This window comes from Amblyomma mixtum, chromosome 9, assembly GCF_055824585.1.
Source record: "Amblyomma mixtum isolate Tamu chromosome 9, ASM5582458v1, whole genome shotgun sequence".
In the NCBI taxonomy this organism is placed as follows: domain Eukaryota; kingdom Metazoa; phylum Arthropoda; class Arachnida; order Ixodida; family Ixodidae; genus Amblyomma; species Amblyomma mixtum.
The window spans coordinates 123,897,585-123,912,594 of record NC_143020.1 but is presented as its reverse complement, the minus strand read 5'-3'; the positions used below and the strand labels follow the sequence as shown (position 1 = coordinate 123,912,594).

General features: G+C 47.8%; 1 protein-coding gene across 1 annotated transcript in view; it reads left to right on the top strand.

The window, feature by feature from the left end:
- LOC149331074 (uncharacterized) overlaps nucleotides 1-15,010 on the top strand; it is a 437,932-nt gene that overhangs the window by 202,090 nt on the left and 220,832 nt on the right. The window contains exon 2 of the mRNA XM_089560091.1: nucleotides 11,556-11,691. Within this exon, the coding sequence (XP_089416217.1) occupies nucleotides 11,597-11,691 (95 nt within the window). The 5' untranslated portion in view covers nucleotides 11,556-11,596. The remainder of the gene's footprint in view (nucleotides 1-11,555; nucleotides 11,692-15,010) is intronic.

Sequence of the window (15,010 nt, the reverse complement as noted above, 5' to 3'; positions counted from 1 at the left end):
CGCTGCCGTCCCTGATTCCGCTTACCCCATGAGGGAAACTTCTCTCCTCGCCCAACCGGTGCTGTCCTGACGCACGATGATGATGATGGTCGGCCGCGTCGAAAACGATGGGGGAAACGGGTTTTCCACAACTCTTTGTAGTTTTAACAGAAAAACCAATTCATTCAGGAGCTGGATGGGAAAAGACTTTTGAGGAGGAAACTTACTTTGAGCTTGCGGTACACTGCAAAAATTGTCGCCTGACATGTGCGTATAGATGAGGCAAAAAAGTTAATTAGAGGCTCAAGACTCTTACTACGTCTTTCTACCGCCGCCAGATTTCCATTCGATCAAATCACTGCAAAACATTGCAAAATGTGGCGCAGTAAAGCGGGAAAAACGCTGGCATCGCAGTTCAGTGACGTCTCGTGAGCATGTGACGTTAGAATGACTTATACCCTTAAATTATTACGTCAAGATGGTAAATGGAAATAAACAATTAGTTGTGGACGCGAAAATCCCCCACCTGCCACTCAGTAAACACGTGATGGGCGTGTACACCTCTCTTGTGGCTTTCAACCTGCTGCAGTACCGCTAAAAATAAGAAGCAGGTTTTGTGAATTCAGCCAGACAGAAGCTTGGACAACAACGGCTGCTACAATTCTCCTTTCTTTCAAAAATCCTGACTCGTCGAGTGGATCATAACGTTGCAGCCACATGAACTAGCGTGACAATTAAACGTAACTTCACGCGTGGGATGAAAGTGATTAAAACAAGATATTTAACGCGAATTAGAGGTCACGTGCTGTCTGAAATGATTTAACCTTATAAAGTAACTGACTTTTCTTGAAGAAAATATGAGGAATTTTAAGTTTTACTTTGGATTCGAACCCACGACTCTTGGGTTACGAGCCAGACATGCTACCAACTAAGGACACGCAAGGCACGCTTGTACGAGTTGTGCATGTTCGCATTTAATTCCGGCTTCACTGTATGTACCCTGTTTCAAGAAAGCTCCCACCTATTTTTATGCTTGTCCAGCGACAAAAACGAACTCGAAATTCAAAGCATCGATGCCGTGCAATAGACGATATGCGAAATTGCTTGGTGGACTGGCAACACCGCGCCCACAACTTCCGGTTTCCATCTTGGTTCGGGCGAGCTCGTCGAGCTGGTGCATCGTTTGCTATGCGTACATTGTTGATATCGGCATAGCTGTCATGAACCTTGCGTTTGAAATTTCAACAGGCAAGCTTCAGCTGCTGCGTTGTTTTCACTGCTGATCTTTTACCAAATGTAGGTGCTTTCAGTAAGCACCAACTTCCTCCTACCGCGTCCTGAGCTTCGCTTGAAGTCTGGCGCTGATGATAGTCAGAAACGGCACTGGGAAGTGTGTTGGCAAGTCGAACTCTGCTCCACTGTCATTTTAATTCGCGTATCAAAGCACCGGTTGAAGCATCACGCATTATCATGGCTATTTTATTCCCAGGTGGACGCGATTTCACCTGGTGGGGTAGCGAGCGGTTATTTTGCGCTGAGTGCACAGATGTCTTGACAAACTTCTGTGACAGTGTGAACTTTCGTTCGCGCGGAAGCAGGAGCTTCATGCATTGCAATATATTCACACAGGACCCTCGACCAGCTGCGTAATGTGATTCCTTTAGTGCAATGTACAATGCACATCCGCGGTTTCCAGCGTCACCGTTTCAGAGCCCGGCGCCGGCTGGTTTTCGCCGCAGTTCGTTGAAACCGCGTCTTACTTAAGACGCAGTTGAAGCGAGTATTGCGATGTTGTCAGTCGATATTAACGAGAGGAAAGTGGGCGCGTATAATTCAAAATATTGCAAGCAAAAACGCAGTTTTTTTTTTTCACATAAGCACTGAGCTACCGCGGCGGCTTGATTAGAGCAGGACAGCTGTAGGTGCCTGCACGGACTCGATACGCTGGTCAAGCTGTGTATGCGGGGGTGAAATTCGCATGTTCGGTTGCCTCCGACACTTAATTCGCTTCCTCCCAAACCTACACAAATTTCCTTGTTGCGAAGCAGGCTGTTGCAGCTTGCCACAACGATAATAAAATCTGATGGCCTGAAGCGTTTTCAGAACAATGTTGCACGTACTTTCTAGCTTGGAAATGCTTCCCGCCTTCACAATAAAGTAGCTACATTTTTTTTTTCAGACTTTCGCCGCCGGAGATACCGAATGTATAGGAATCGTCAAAAAATAAAGCATTCGCACCTCAGTTTTTATACGTAGGATGTATTGCTTCACAAAGACGACTTAACGCGCATAACATATGCGGGCGCGATCACGTACGATATTATAAGAAAACAATGTGTGTGATCTTGCAACAACCCCATGGTCCAGAGAGATTGCTAGCCCTTCCAAAACTAATCGAACACGGGAAAAACTTAACTGAACACGTAACAAACTAAGCAGTAATGTGCGTGTGGTTCTCCGAGTCCGCTTAGTACACCACGGCATGAGCAATCGAGGTTTTTAGATGGGACGCACTGAGTGCCGATGGCCGCGATTTACCTGCACATTATTGAACGTGCTTCTTCGCGACTGGAATACACGCTTGAGGAACACAGGCGTAGGCTCGCTCAAAAAAATTACATTCTCTATTACGTTGCTCAAGTATGCGTGTACATATATATATTCACGCCCGACCGGAGAGTTAAAAAATGCACTAAATCGTCTTCTAATTTTGATCACAGGCAACAAAGGCTGTGGTACGTATCTGAATGTAAACGCAAATCACCTAGAAAGCTTTGTGAAAAATCAGCGCCGAAAGCGCAAGCTGTGCACCGAATGGCGTGCTGACGCACGCCTCACATGGCATTTGCTGTTACTAAAACGTTGGGGCAGAGTAAAGAAAAAATAGAAAAGCGAAAAGCTGTAACGCACCTAGTTCTGGCACGCATCGTAGTTTCTTTGCATAGTGGACAGCATAGCGTAAGAGCGCATCGTCATTGCACTTATCAAACGAAGCGCAGCCGTTTTAACCCAACGCAGGCCCGCGGTTTCGTTTTCTGTACCGAACCAACATGGAGGACTTAGTTCTCGGAGCGCCGAGAGATGGCGCTGCGCATTTCGCATATCGTCTATTCTGTGAAAAAAATTGCCCGCACTGTTTCTGTCGCAATTCATTCGGCTATGCTACTCATTCTGCTACGCCGGCTGCGCCGAAGAAATCCTACAATATGCCATCACCGCTGGCCTTTTGATGGCGCTGGTTTCTAAGAGACCGCGCGGCTCCTAATGAATGCTCGTTGCCTACCACTTCCATTGTGCTACGAATAATTGGCGAGAGGTAGTTAAAACGGCCGATGAAAAGACGCAGTCGTCTTTTAATCCTTTTAGGACTGCTGTCATTGCTGACTCGAGTTTTCAAGTGAAATAGAATAACAGAAGAATATATTCGGCACATCGCACAAAAATAACACCGAGCACTCAATTGCTGTAATATCTTAGCCATGGTAGCCTCTTTTATTCGACGAGCACGGTGATGGCCCCACATTTCCGCTGAAACGTATATTCGCACCAGTGTGGCAAAATTTAATTATGTTCGCGGAGATACCCGCTTTTGTAACCGAATTTTCACTCGAATATGGCGGCAGCCTCAATCGGAGCGGCTTAACCAAACATTCGCATTTTTTTTTCTTTTCGCGTCGCTTAACGGAAGCACAGCTGATTAAAGGTACCGGCGCCGCTGTAAGAGCCTACTGCAGCCCTTTAAACAAAATGTTAAGCATTGCGTTTCTTGCCATCGCTTTTACTAACGCATTCAGTTTTAACTGGGCCTTCGCCTGCTTTGATGTCGGTCGTCTGCGAAACGTGCCTCCATCGAACCTCATTTCTTAACCGCGTTCACGCGTTACGCAGGAAGTTGCGACACAAACGGTTTTTGTCTTACTGGCCTTAGTTGAGTAAATGTTACCCCCACTGAAACCAAAATTTACTCCCAGCGCCTGCACAAACTCGCAGTGTTCGGTAACGGTGCGAAATCAAGCATTTTTTAACGGGGAGCTAGGTGGCTGTTCGCGTACTGGGGCGGGGAGCAATAATTGTTTTAAGGCGAAAGAGTTTAATGCCTCATCGTTGTCGACAGAAGGTTCTCAGCAGAGGTGTCACGCTTTTCAGTTGGTCGAAATAGTTAGGACGTCAGAGTGCGCGGATTCAAAATAATGAGGTCCCCACGGATGCCTCACGCCTCCTTTTAGAGCAGACGACAAATAATAAAAAATAGTGGTTGTCCGTTCCGACAGGGGGCGCAAGGCGTCCGTAGGTGACCACATTATATATATATATATATATATATATACATATATTGTACATACCTCATTACTGCGAACAGAGCCATGGATACAACCGAACTCATCGAAGCAGAGAGAGAGTCGTGCTAAAGAAGGAGTCAAACTCGGCAGTCAAAGTGTGTAGCTGTAATGAGTAGTCAAAGTGTGTGGTCAAATAAAGCACTAGTACAGCACAAACAGTCTCGCAGTCAATGACAAACAGTGCGCCAGGAAAGGCTTTCGCCATGCAGCACTTTACAGAGCCAAAGTGCCCCATGAATTTTTTTTTTACTGTTTTCTGAGTTCTTACAGTGAAGCTGATTCCAAGTAGATGCTTTGTCACCGGCGAAATTCTTACATTCAGAAATTTTTCGTAATCACTGTTTAAGCCAATTCTTGAAGAATGTGCAGAAAGACATACTCGCACGTAGAAAACCAGCGAAAAGGACGCATTCACAAAGAGGAGAAGTACAGTCGCGGGTAAAAAAGATTAGCACACACGACGGAACACCAGAGTGCCGGAACGACAACGCGTGGCGCTGCGGGTGGCGAAGAGGCTGATAACGAGAGTGCCGGGCCGTTCCCGTTCTACAGTATTAGGGGGGTTCAGTGGACTGCCACGGACAGCAAAATTGCTGGCTAAAAGCAGCGCTATCATCTATTGTTCCCGCGAGTTCCTTTTGGCAAACCACCGCGGACATAAAAAACAGTAATAAAAAGAAGCAATCTTTGCTCATGCATGATAACCGAGCCAAAATAAATGCCGCAAGCACAGTCACGTAGGGTCGGCACTTCAACGCTCGGGCGGTGCACGCTTGATAAAGCTTACTTCCTGCCGTCACCCCCTAGGCTGCAAAACATGGAAACGGCCCGATAAGCAGGTCTGCGTACCGCAGCGCCGCGTGGTGAGATATACGAATTCTAATCGCCAGTGATCTGTGCTAATATTTTTTGCTCGCGACTGTACACAGGACAACGCTTCCAGCCTTGTCCTGTACGTCTCTTTGTGAATGCGTCCTTTTCGCTGGTTTTCTACGTACCATGCACCAACTGGCCCAACAAGCTACGCTTCTTCAAGACATACTCGCTTTTCGTAACTCATGCAAATGCCACATCGGTGAAAATGAACCCAAGTCTCTGCTTGCGGTGCTGGATATGCGCTCGTTTCTCATTTTTACCCGTTTACTCTACTCTAAACGCGATCATTTCGTGGACCTTTGAAGCCGCTCGCGCAGAGACATTTTATTTTTAATGGCCGGGATACTCGCGCAGAGGGGAGCAGACGGAAAGGTAGTAAAGTTTTGTCTGTCATGCGTCGCTACGCTGGGTGTAAAATTTTCGTTTTTATTCTCGTTTAACTTTCGTGAACTGTGCCATATAAAACGTTGTTTATTTTGCATCTGCTGAGTTTACCGCCAACGACGGCGACTAAAGCCTTTCTTCAACTTCGGCAATATTTATGCACTATTCGTCTGCTGCTATACTGATTCATCACCCTGCTTTGTTTGAAGTTAATTACTTTCGCACTAACGTAATTCTATTCTGCCTACGCTGCTCTAAAGAAGCCTCCTTCGCGCTCATGTGCTCTTGCTTAACGCGACGCAATTACGCCAGCAGGATTTAGGGAGCAAACGTTTCAAGCTAAGCACGAAACTAAACTCAAAAACTGAAGCTCAGTTCATTCTCGCGGCAGGAATTTATGTCGTGTTGTACAACTACCTCTACGCTCACTTCGGTCATTGCTAGTGTAAATACTACTCTAAGTCTTCCGGAGAACCAAGGTTGCGATTCTGTGCCAGGAAGCTGACTTTCACATGTTAAGACAGGTTAATATTGTGATTCAAATTTCAGTTCATTCCATATCGTCTCCAAACTCGTATTTCCATACTACCCTAGCTCACTGTCTCTCTCGCTCTCACACACACGCGCATACACATATGAGAGCACACACACACCGCTTGTCACGACAGAACTTTTTGATCGCGCGAGACGTGAAAGTCCCCCGTAGGGTCCAGGAATCAAATTAGACAAAAACGGACGGTAGCCCCTGCGTTTGGCTCAGTTTAATTGGATGTGACAGCCTCTCCACCGAACACGCGACTTTCAGGATAACTGCCAAGCGCAGCTAAAGCATGGACTGCGTAGGAAGAGAAATCTCGCTTGTAGCTACAATCAGCTGACTGCTTGGCTCACAGGTGGCATCTCCGTCTGCTCAGCTCCAGAAACTTACCGCAGGGCGCGGCCATGTTTATGTTCGAAGTTTCTTAACTGTCATGCTTAAAGGGGTGGAGACACCAAATTTGTGGTTCGCGCGTTCTTAGTTTCAAACGTTTCTTATGGCTCCAGGAAGCATGATACACACTCAAAGATTCATATATTCACAGTGAATAATTTATTATAGCATTTTTAGGTGAACGATTTTCGGTTTCGGTTTCGAAACGCCGAGTTGTACAGTGACGTCACAGAGGGGGAAGATCAACTGCTTCGCTTGGTCACGTGGGCCCACAAAAGTTGTGACGCACCTACTGCTGCATCGTCTGCTTTCTCACACACGTGCTGACCAGCGCATGAAAGCAAACAACTGCATGTCTAGTCCCAGCAGCTCGGATTCTGACAGATCTCATTCCAATGAGTGAGGACGTCAATTTTTGTTTTGTTCGCGCGCTAATATCGCCTTCGCGGGTTCGCGTGAGGATGCGAAACACTTTGCAAAATGCCAGTAAGCATCGCTGCGCCGCTCTCATAGGTCGGCACACTCACTCATGAGTGCACTCATATCGCCTCACTCACACTCACACTCATGTCTGTGAGTGTGAGCGTGAGTGAGTGGTCGTGAGTGTGAGTGGACGTAAGTGTGAGTGCGAGTGAGTGGATGTGAGTGAGGGTGGTCACGAGTGTGAGTGCGAGTGAGTGGTTGTGAGTTTGAGTAGACGCGAGTGTGAGTGCGAGTGAGTGGATATGGGTGCCGGTGGTCATGAGTGTGAGTGCGAGTGAGTGGATGACAGCATAGGTGGCCATGAGTGTGAGTGAGTGGATGTGAGTGTAAGTGGAGATGAGTGTGAGTGCGAGTGAGTGGATGTGAGCGTGAGTAGAGGTGAGTAGTGAGTGGATATGTTTGATGAGTGGCTGTGAGTGGACATGAGTGGCATTGAGTGGTTGTGATAGGGTTGTGAGTGGCAATGAGTGGTTGTGAGTAGCAATGAGTGGCTGTGAGTGGACATGAGTGGCAATGAGTGGTTGTGAGTGGACGTGAGTGGCAATGAGTGGATGTGAGTGGTGGGTGGACGCGACAGCGAAGTCTGTCGCGTATGTTTCGCGACCACGATACCCGCTTAGCTATTTTCATGTTGTTGATAGCTGAAGGAAGCAACTATTGACTACTGAGGGCGCTCGAGGCAGCATAAGGCATCATGCTCGTGTCTTTGGACAACCGAAGCAGAGGATTCCGCTGGCACAGGAACGGCAATATTTCGTTGCGTTTGTAGTTCACCATTGGCACGAGCGCAGACCCTTTGCGGATGCAATGTGCCGCTACAAGTTTTGTGAGATCCTTTATCGAATTTCGCATTGCCAGTCCTGAAAATATAGACAGGTGTATCTTGCCACGCTGCCCGCACGGCTCGATCTCATATACACAAGAGTTATGATGCTTACTGCTGAAACAATGACTGTCCGCATCTTGGCAATAACTACCGTAAGATGGGATCTCGAGTGCTGCAGTGGACTCTTAGGTTTTTTTTTGTGTGTGTCACGTGTGTGTCACTGGGGGAGTCAAATCGAAATGAGCTTGTGAAATGCGATTTTGTTTATTTTTCGTGTTTTCAGTGAAGTAAGTGGATTAGCTTCTCTTAGCACGCATCGATTTCCACAATCCTACCCTCGCTGATATCTGGACAGCATGAGGTATCCTTTGAACCGGATACTAGGATTTCCTCTGAGAACTTCTGGATAGCGCTTTTTCCCACTGAAGTCTTTTAGTTTCAGAAGGGCGCGCGCAACAAAATGGCTCACAAGTTACCTGCATACGCATTATTCCGCGAACGACGTTAAAGAATAATCAGGTGAAATGTAAGCGCCCCCTATCACCACGCGGATGCGCAGGTGGTCTGCGCATGAAACATGGCTCATTTTCATGGAGAACCCTGCGCACGCGTATGGACACCGTTCAAAAACTTCTCTAAGCATCTTAGCTGACGCTGAACAGGCACTCATCGTCTCAGCAGCAAGCCCGGAAGCGCACGTGCGTACCATTCAGTGCATGGAATATGCGTGATCAGTGACCACTTTCATCGAGCAGTGAAGCTGCGAAAATTGGCCAAATAGCCCGACAAAGGCTGGGCCGCTCAGCGCCCCATCTTTGAGACACAGGCTATGCTAGGGGAGCCATGAGGGCAGGCAATCGGCTGCGGCAGTAAATCTCTCAACCCCTCCGTTGTTAGCAAACAAGGAAAGAGTGAGTGAACGTGAATGAGAGTGAGCGGACATGAGTGTGAGTGGTTGTGAGTGTGAGTGAGTGGTTGGGAGTGCGAGTGGTCATGAGTGTGAGTAAGCGGACATGAGTGTGAGTGAGCGGACATGAGTGTGAGTGGTTCTGAGTGTGAGTGAGTGGTTGTGAGTGCGAGTGGTCATGAGTGCGAGTGGTCATGAGTGCGAGTGGTCATGAGTGCGAGTGGTCATGAGTGCGAGTGGTCATGAGTGCGAGTGGTCATGAGTGCGAGTGGTCATGAGTGCGAGTGTGAGTGAGTGGTTGTGAGTGTGAGTGGACATGAGTGCGAGTGTAAGTGAGTGGTTGTGAGTGTGAATGGACATGAGTGCGAGTGTGAGTGAGTGGTTGTGAGTGTGAGTGGACATGAGTGCAAGTGTGAGTGACTGGTTGTGGGTGCGAGTGGTCATGAGTGTGAGTGTGAGTGAGTGGTTGTGAGTGCGAGTAGTCATGAGTGTGAATGCGAGTGAGTGGTTGTGAGTGCGAGTGGTCATGAGTGGGAATGTGAGTGAGTGGTTGCGAGTGTGAGTGGACATGAGTGTGAGTGTGAATGAGTGGATGTGAGTGCGAGTGGCCGCGAGTGTGAGTGTGATTGAGCCACCTCTATTGGTGCCGAGGTATGGCCGCTCTACCCAAGCTGCGCCCACAACCGCGGTGTCACACTTCGCTGCCGTGCAGCAGTACCTGCGCGCTGCTTGGGATGGTGTACAAATATCACAAGAAAAGACAAGATCGCCTTGTTATCAGAACTGCCAGCTATACTCGAGCAGCGACAAAGCATGTCTGCTTATGTTGGGAGCTTTCGGCAACGGCACCGCTCGCGGGCGCTCCGGGCGACGAGCTCTGCTGCTGCCTGGCTGCCGTGGTCGTCGCTAGGCCTATAGCCTGTTTAGCAAGCGGCCGGCGCTTCGGAAGTCGCCTGCGCTATAATAAAAGGCCTACTTTTCACAAATAGCTGTAGTGTTAACAGAATCATCTCACAATAAAATATTAGTATGGTCAATCTCCTCTACGCCTTCGGCAGCGGAGCGAGCGGGCGCCAGGCGAGCCGGACCCCAACGTCGCGCCAGCGGCAGCTGCTAGGCGCGGTTGTGAGAAATTTGCTCATATCACAGTTGTTACCTCTACTAGCAGCTCAGTATTGGTCAGCGATCCTCAAAAATGACACTTTTTTCACATTTCTTGTCCCATGGTTTATTATTTACGTCAAGAACACTCTTTAGCTCGCTTTTATGACGTCGGCAGACGGTATCCAGGCTGACCTACCGGCCGGCAGACTCGGCGTACTTCACGTCCGCACAAGAAAATACAAAACAGCCATGCTACCAGAAAGGATGCTTTCTAGATTCGATATACGACAGCATGACTGTGCTAAAAGTGGATCTTTCGGCAGCGACACTGCCTGCGGCAACGCCGGCCGACGACCTGCGCGCTGGTCCCAGACTGCCCTAGTCGTCGCTAGGCCTAGCTGCTTTCGCATATCGACTCCGCAGCTGAGGGCGCTTCGGGACTGGCCAGCGCTCAGAAACGTGCTCCGCTCGGCACCCCTTTACTGTGAACTCGCCCCATAATAAAAGATATGTTCGATTTCCACGACGTCTTCAGCAACAGAGCTAGCAGACGACAGGCGAACCGCACCAGGTAGCAGCAGCATAAAACCAGCTGATGAAATTTGCTTGCATCGCAGTCATCACTTCTACCAGGAACTCGGTATTTGCCAACGATCGTCAGAAACGCTGCATTTTTGATATTCATATATCCCAGGGTTTGCTATGAACGTGAACAAACAATACTATCGCGTTCTTCAGATGCCGGCGTTCGGCACGAAGACTGGCGCAGACCGCCCGGCTCCAAGGAGTGCGCCCTATGTCATCATGACGCTGCCGCTTCCCGTCGTTGTTGCCGCGAGCGGCCCGCCGTTGACATCTAGCAGGCCGGACGCAGGCGACGAGCTGCGATCGGACGTTGCGACGCTGTTCGCAACAGCGCGCCGCAAACCGAGCGAGTGGCGGTTAGCAGCAAACGCGGCTCGCTGGTGCGTCGACTGCGCTCACGCGGCTGTGCCCCGCTCATCGTACGTCACTGTATTTTGGTATGACGTCACTAAAACTTTAATTTTTCTTTACCCCTTGTGACGTCATGGTTGATGGCGCTAGCGATGGGTCTAGATCGTGAGAGTGAGCATTTAGGTAATCTTTGGAAGCGAATTAAAATATTTTTTAAACGTTTGTTGCGTCCAACATCTGGCTGTGAGCGCCCTTGCATACATAGGAATCCAATAGCAGGCTTTTTATAGCTTCAAAATTTGGTGTCTCCACCCCTTTAATGAACTTTCCTTGATACCGTTTGCGACGTAAGAGCTGACCACTGGCAAATAATTTAAGTCGCAGGCTTTGGTACAAACGACCATTCTGATCACTAGAACAGCAGTAGACTGAACAGCGAAAAAAAATGTTTCACACTACACCCCAAGGGTTCGGCCTCAAAAAAAAAATATATATGAGAGCATTCTTTGGAAGTTACAAAACTCCTGCTGCAATCACGGGAGCTAATTAGAACGTCTCTGGGACAAAATACATGCACGTTACGCACGATATTACCACTATAACAGGGTTAGCGCTTTGTAATTTTCCCAAACTAATCCACCCCAGTTTATTTTACACCAAAAATTGTAGGAACTGACGTAAGGAACCCCAAGAATTAATACAAATCAGCGCAATTTTTTACAACTCTTATTGCGACTGAGTGGTGGTGGTGAAAACTTTATTTACAACTGGGGAGTTTGGGACACACAGGTCCTTGGGCCCCCGCACGGCCCCACTGCACTCAAACGTTCATGTCCCGGAGTCTCCTGACGCTGGCAGCCCGACCGGTGGTGCCTGCCATAACAAGATGCCGTGATGTTCCGAAGCCGTCCAGGTACTTTTCAAGGTACGTCCTTTGACAGAGCGATACAATTAGTCAGATCACAGTGTCCTATGTTCTTCAATTGACGACATAAATTTATCGCTGTGTTAGCATGCCGCTGTCGTTAGAGGACCAAAAAAACTGTTCGCGGCCTTCTGGACTGAAAATATTTCCTTCAATAAACAAGCTATAGAAGAGCCTATAAACCAGTTAAAAAAAAATAATCGTTTGCATCTCCAGCAAAAAGGACAAAATTTCTGGCAACTCTAATTACCCGTGAAAGCGTGAGCATCGGAGGGTAAAATTAAATCATGTCGTTGGAACCATGGCTCCCGACCTGCTAATGCCGCGGCAATTGCCCCTGCTGAAGTAGACGGCAAACTCTGCCGCTGCTTGCTTTTGGGAAAAATTTGCCTCAATCGATGCAGAGCGCGAGTTCACGACCGGGGTTATATGTTACTTTTTGTTTCATTCTCAGCCGCGAGGGTAAAGGAAGCGACCCCAAAGGGACCGTACAGAATGTGCCTGCGTTCACATATGCTTGCGCAATGTGGTGACCTTTCTTTTCTGCAGCGAAGCAGCGAGGGAACCGTTCAGAACATCCGTGGAAGGCTAGCTGGTCGGTTTATAGGGACCGTCTAGAGATTGGGCGCGGTCAGCCGCTCAGTGCCCCCTCCTTTCCTTTCCCTTTCCCAAAAGTGGGACCGCGATTCAGCGAACGCGAATTGAAAAGGCGCTGGTGCCGCGGTTTTCTAGAGAAATAAATGTTTTTCGTGTGAAGTTTAGAAGGACCTATCCCGCTCAAAATGCCGAGCGTTGCTTCTCGAACAGATGAATTCAACGAGGCACGGTCGCGAAAACGGTGAAAGAGCTAACGGAAAACAGCACGGATGAAATGAGAGGCAATAAAAATTCGCTGCGGCTTAGCTTGGTTAAGCCCGGTAATTGCGAAGCAATATCCGTACCTACGCCATGGTACAGCTGGTAGTGTAGCTGCTGGTGGTGCTTGTGGTTAGACTTGTGGTGATGCATCGGTTATACAATCCAATCCAAACCAATCCAATCCAATCCAATCCACTCCATTCCAATCCAATCCTATCCTATCCTATCCTATCCTATCCTATCCTATCCCATCCTATCCAATCCAATCTTATACAATCCAACCCAATCCAAACCAATGTAATCTAATCTAATGTAATCTAATCTAATCGAGTCCAGTTCAATCCAGTCCAATCTAATCGAATCGAATCTAATCCAATCTAATGCAATCAAGGCGAAATGAAGGTCAATGGTGGTCACCGCCGCGGCACGGCAAAGGCGTGAAAGTGCAAGTAGTATTGCTTTCGCAATAATACACGCGTTTGTAGGGAAATTTAGAAGCACGCTGCAGTAGTCAATATTTAACAGCATCAACACCCGCGATTTCGAGGGGTTGGCGCCACTGGATCTTCGTGCCGAGCTGCGTTGGCGCGTATACCTAACCTCACACGTGTGCATACAAGTTGAAAGAAAAGAAGTGCTGATACATGACGGAAACCGGCAGCCACCGAAACCGAGGAGCGAAATTCGCTGGTCGTGGATTCGGATCCACCAGCGGCATGTGGTTGTTTAACTTCAGTTTTTTTTATTAATCTCCCTCTGATTAAAAAATACAAATTAAAAGAAATACATCACCTATGCTCCTTCGTTTCGGTGGCTGTTGACTTCCCTCATGAATGAGCGTGTGGTTCTCGGAAAATTCGAACACAGTGCTATATAGCTTAGCACTAAGCCGGCAGCTCAGCAGAATTTCGGTACGGTGCTTAAGCCACAGCATGATTAGTATTGCTGAGAGTATATCCATCAAAGCTGTTGCTTTGTTCAAGCACAAAACCGAAATATCGAAATTGTCAAGTTAGGAAAATTCCTTTTAGGGTGAGAAAAGAAAAAAAAATACGGATCTTAAATTTAGCTTCTGCGCGCTATCAGCCCCGTTAGAAGTACAATCGTTACCGTCTAATTTTGTCACGGGAACAAGCAACACCGTTTGAAAGAAGTTTAGGAGCATCTGCGCCCATTTAGTGCCTCTTTTGCTATCCGGCAAAACAAGGATTGATGGTCAAGTAGCTGTTCAAATGAGCTATGAAAATTTTTTTTCGGCACTTTTGCTTGCAACAGTAATGCACAGTGTTAATGAAGTTTACTTCAGCAATTGGTAAACTTTTAAGGCGGAAGCTTTTAATGCCTCGTCGTTGTAAGCAGGAGTTATCGACAGAAATTTCACGCTTTTCAATTGGTCGAAATGGTCGTGACGTCACAGTGCGCGAATTTCAAACGGGGCCAATTGTACTTTGGCTAGTAACCATGCAACCAATTAAAGAGGTCGTGTAGTGCTGCTCCAGGTAAGTGGGAATGAGTTTAGTTAATTGCTTAATTAACCAATTAAATAAAACCGAGTAGGAAATTGGGCGAGTTCGGGAATCTAACCAGGGTCTCCGGAGTGCGAGACGAGCACGCTAACCACTCCGCCATGCCAGCTCGATGGTTTGGAATGAACAAAGGTGCGTCTAGTGAGTACAGTGTATTCGTTCACTCCCATCTTCCTCCCTTCCCGTTACGGCGAGGTTCAGGCGTCCACCGAGTTATGCGAGCCAGATATATTTCCTTTCCTCAAAACCCAATTTACCGACGACCAAGGCGTAGAGCCGAACGGGCGATGGCGTTCTGCGGACTCCCTGGGAGTGTTGCAAGACGCAGTCGCGTTCCACTCTTAGAGGCGAAGCTTAACGTCTTCACCACACATCAGTGACGCAAGCAGCAACACCGCGCTCAAAGCTTTCGCCTCACCGCACTTTAGGTCAACAAAGCGCCCCACTGAATTTTTTGTTCATTGCTACTGGTTACGCGCGGCAAATGCTGCGAACAGGCTACAGTTATGGCACTTGTGCTGGCGTTATAGCGATCGCCATAATTTGTCTAAACCTTGCCGTGCGGAGGGAAGAAATACGGTACGGTGGCAGAGAAATGTAATTCGGCTTAGTCTCAAGAAAAAAAAAGCAGTTTTTCGTAGAAAACTTCACACTTTAGGTTGGCAAATGCCTTTAGGGCCGTTGCATAGTTTCGTTGCTAATTTGAAAACGCAGGCGGTTTGTTTGTTTTTTCTATAAATGCATGCGTATCGCAAAAACACTGAAGCATGCTGCTGTCGTATGCGAGCATCGCGTTGTTTTGACGGGGCCGCAGCGGCCCTTTTCATTAAACTTCCGGTACATCGGACAACACACTGAAGAGAGCGCAGATGACAAACAAGACAACCAACCTCTTAAAACAAAAATTAACACGATCACCTTAAAGGATGGTTTAT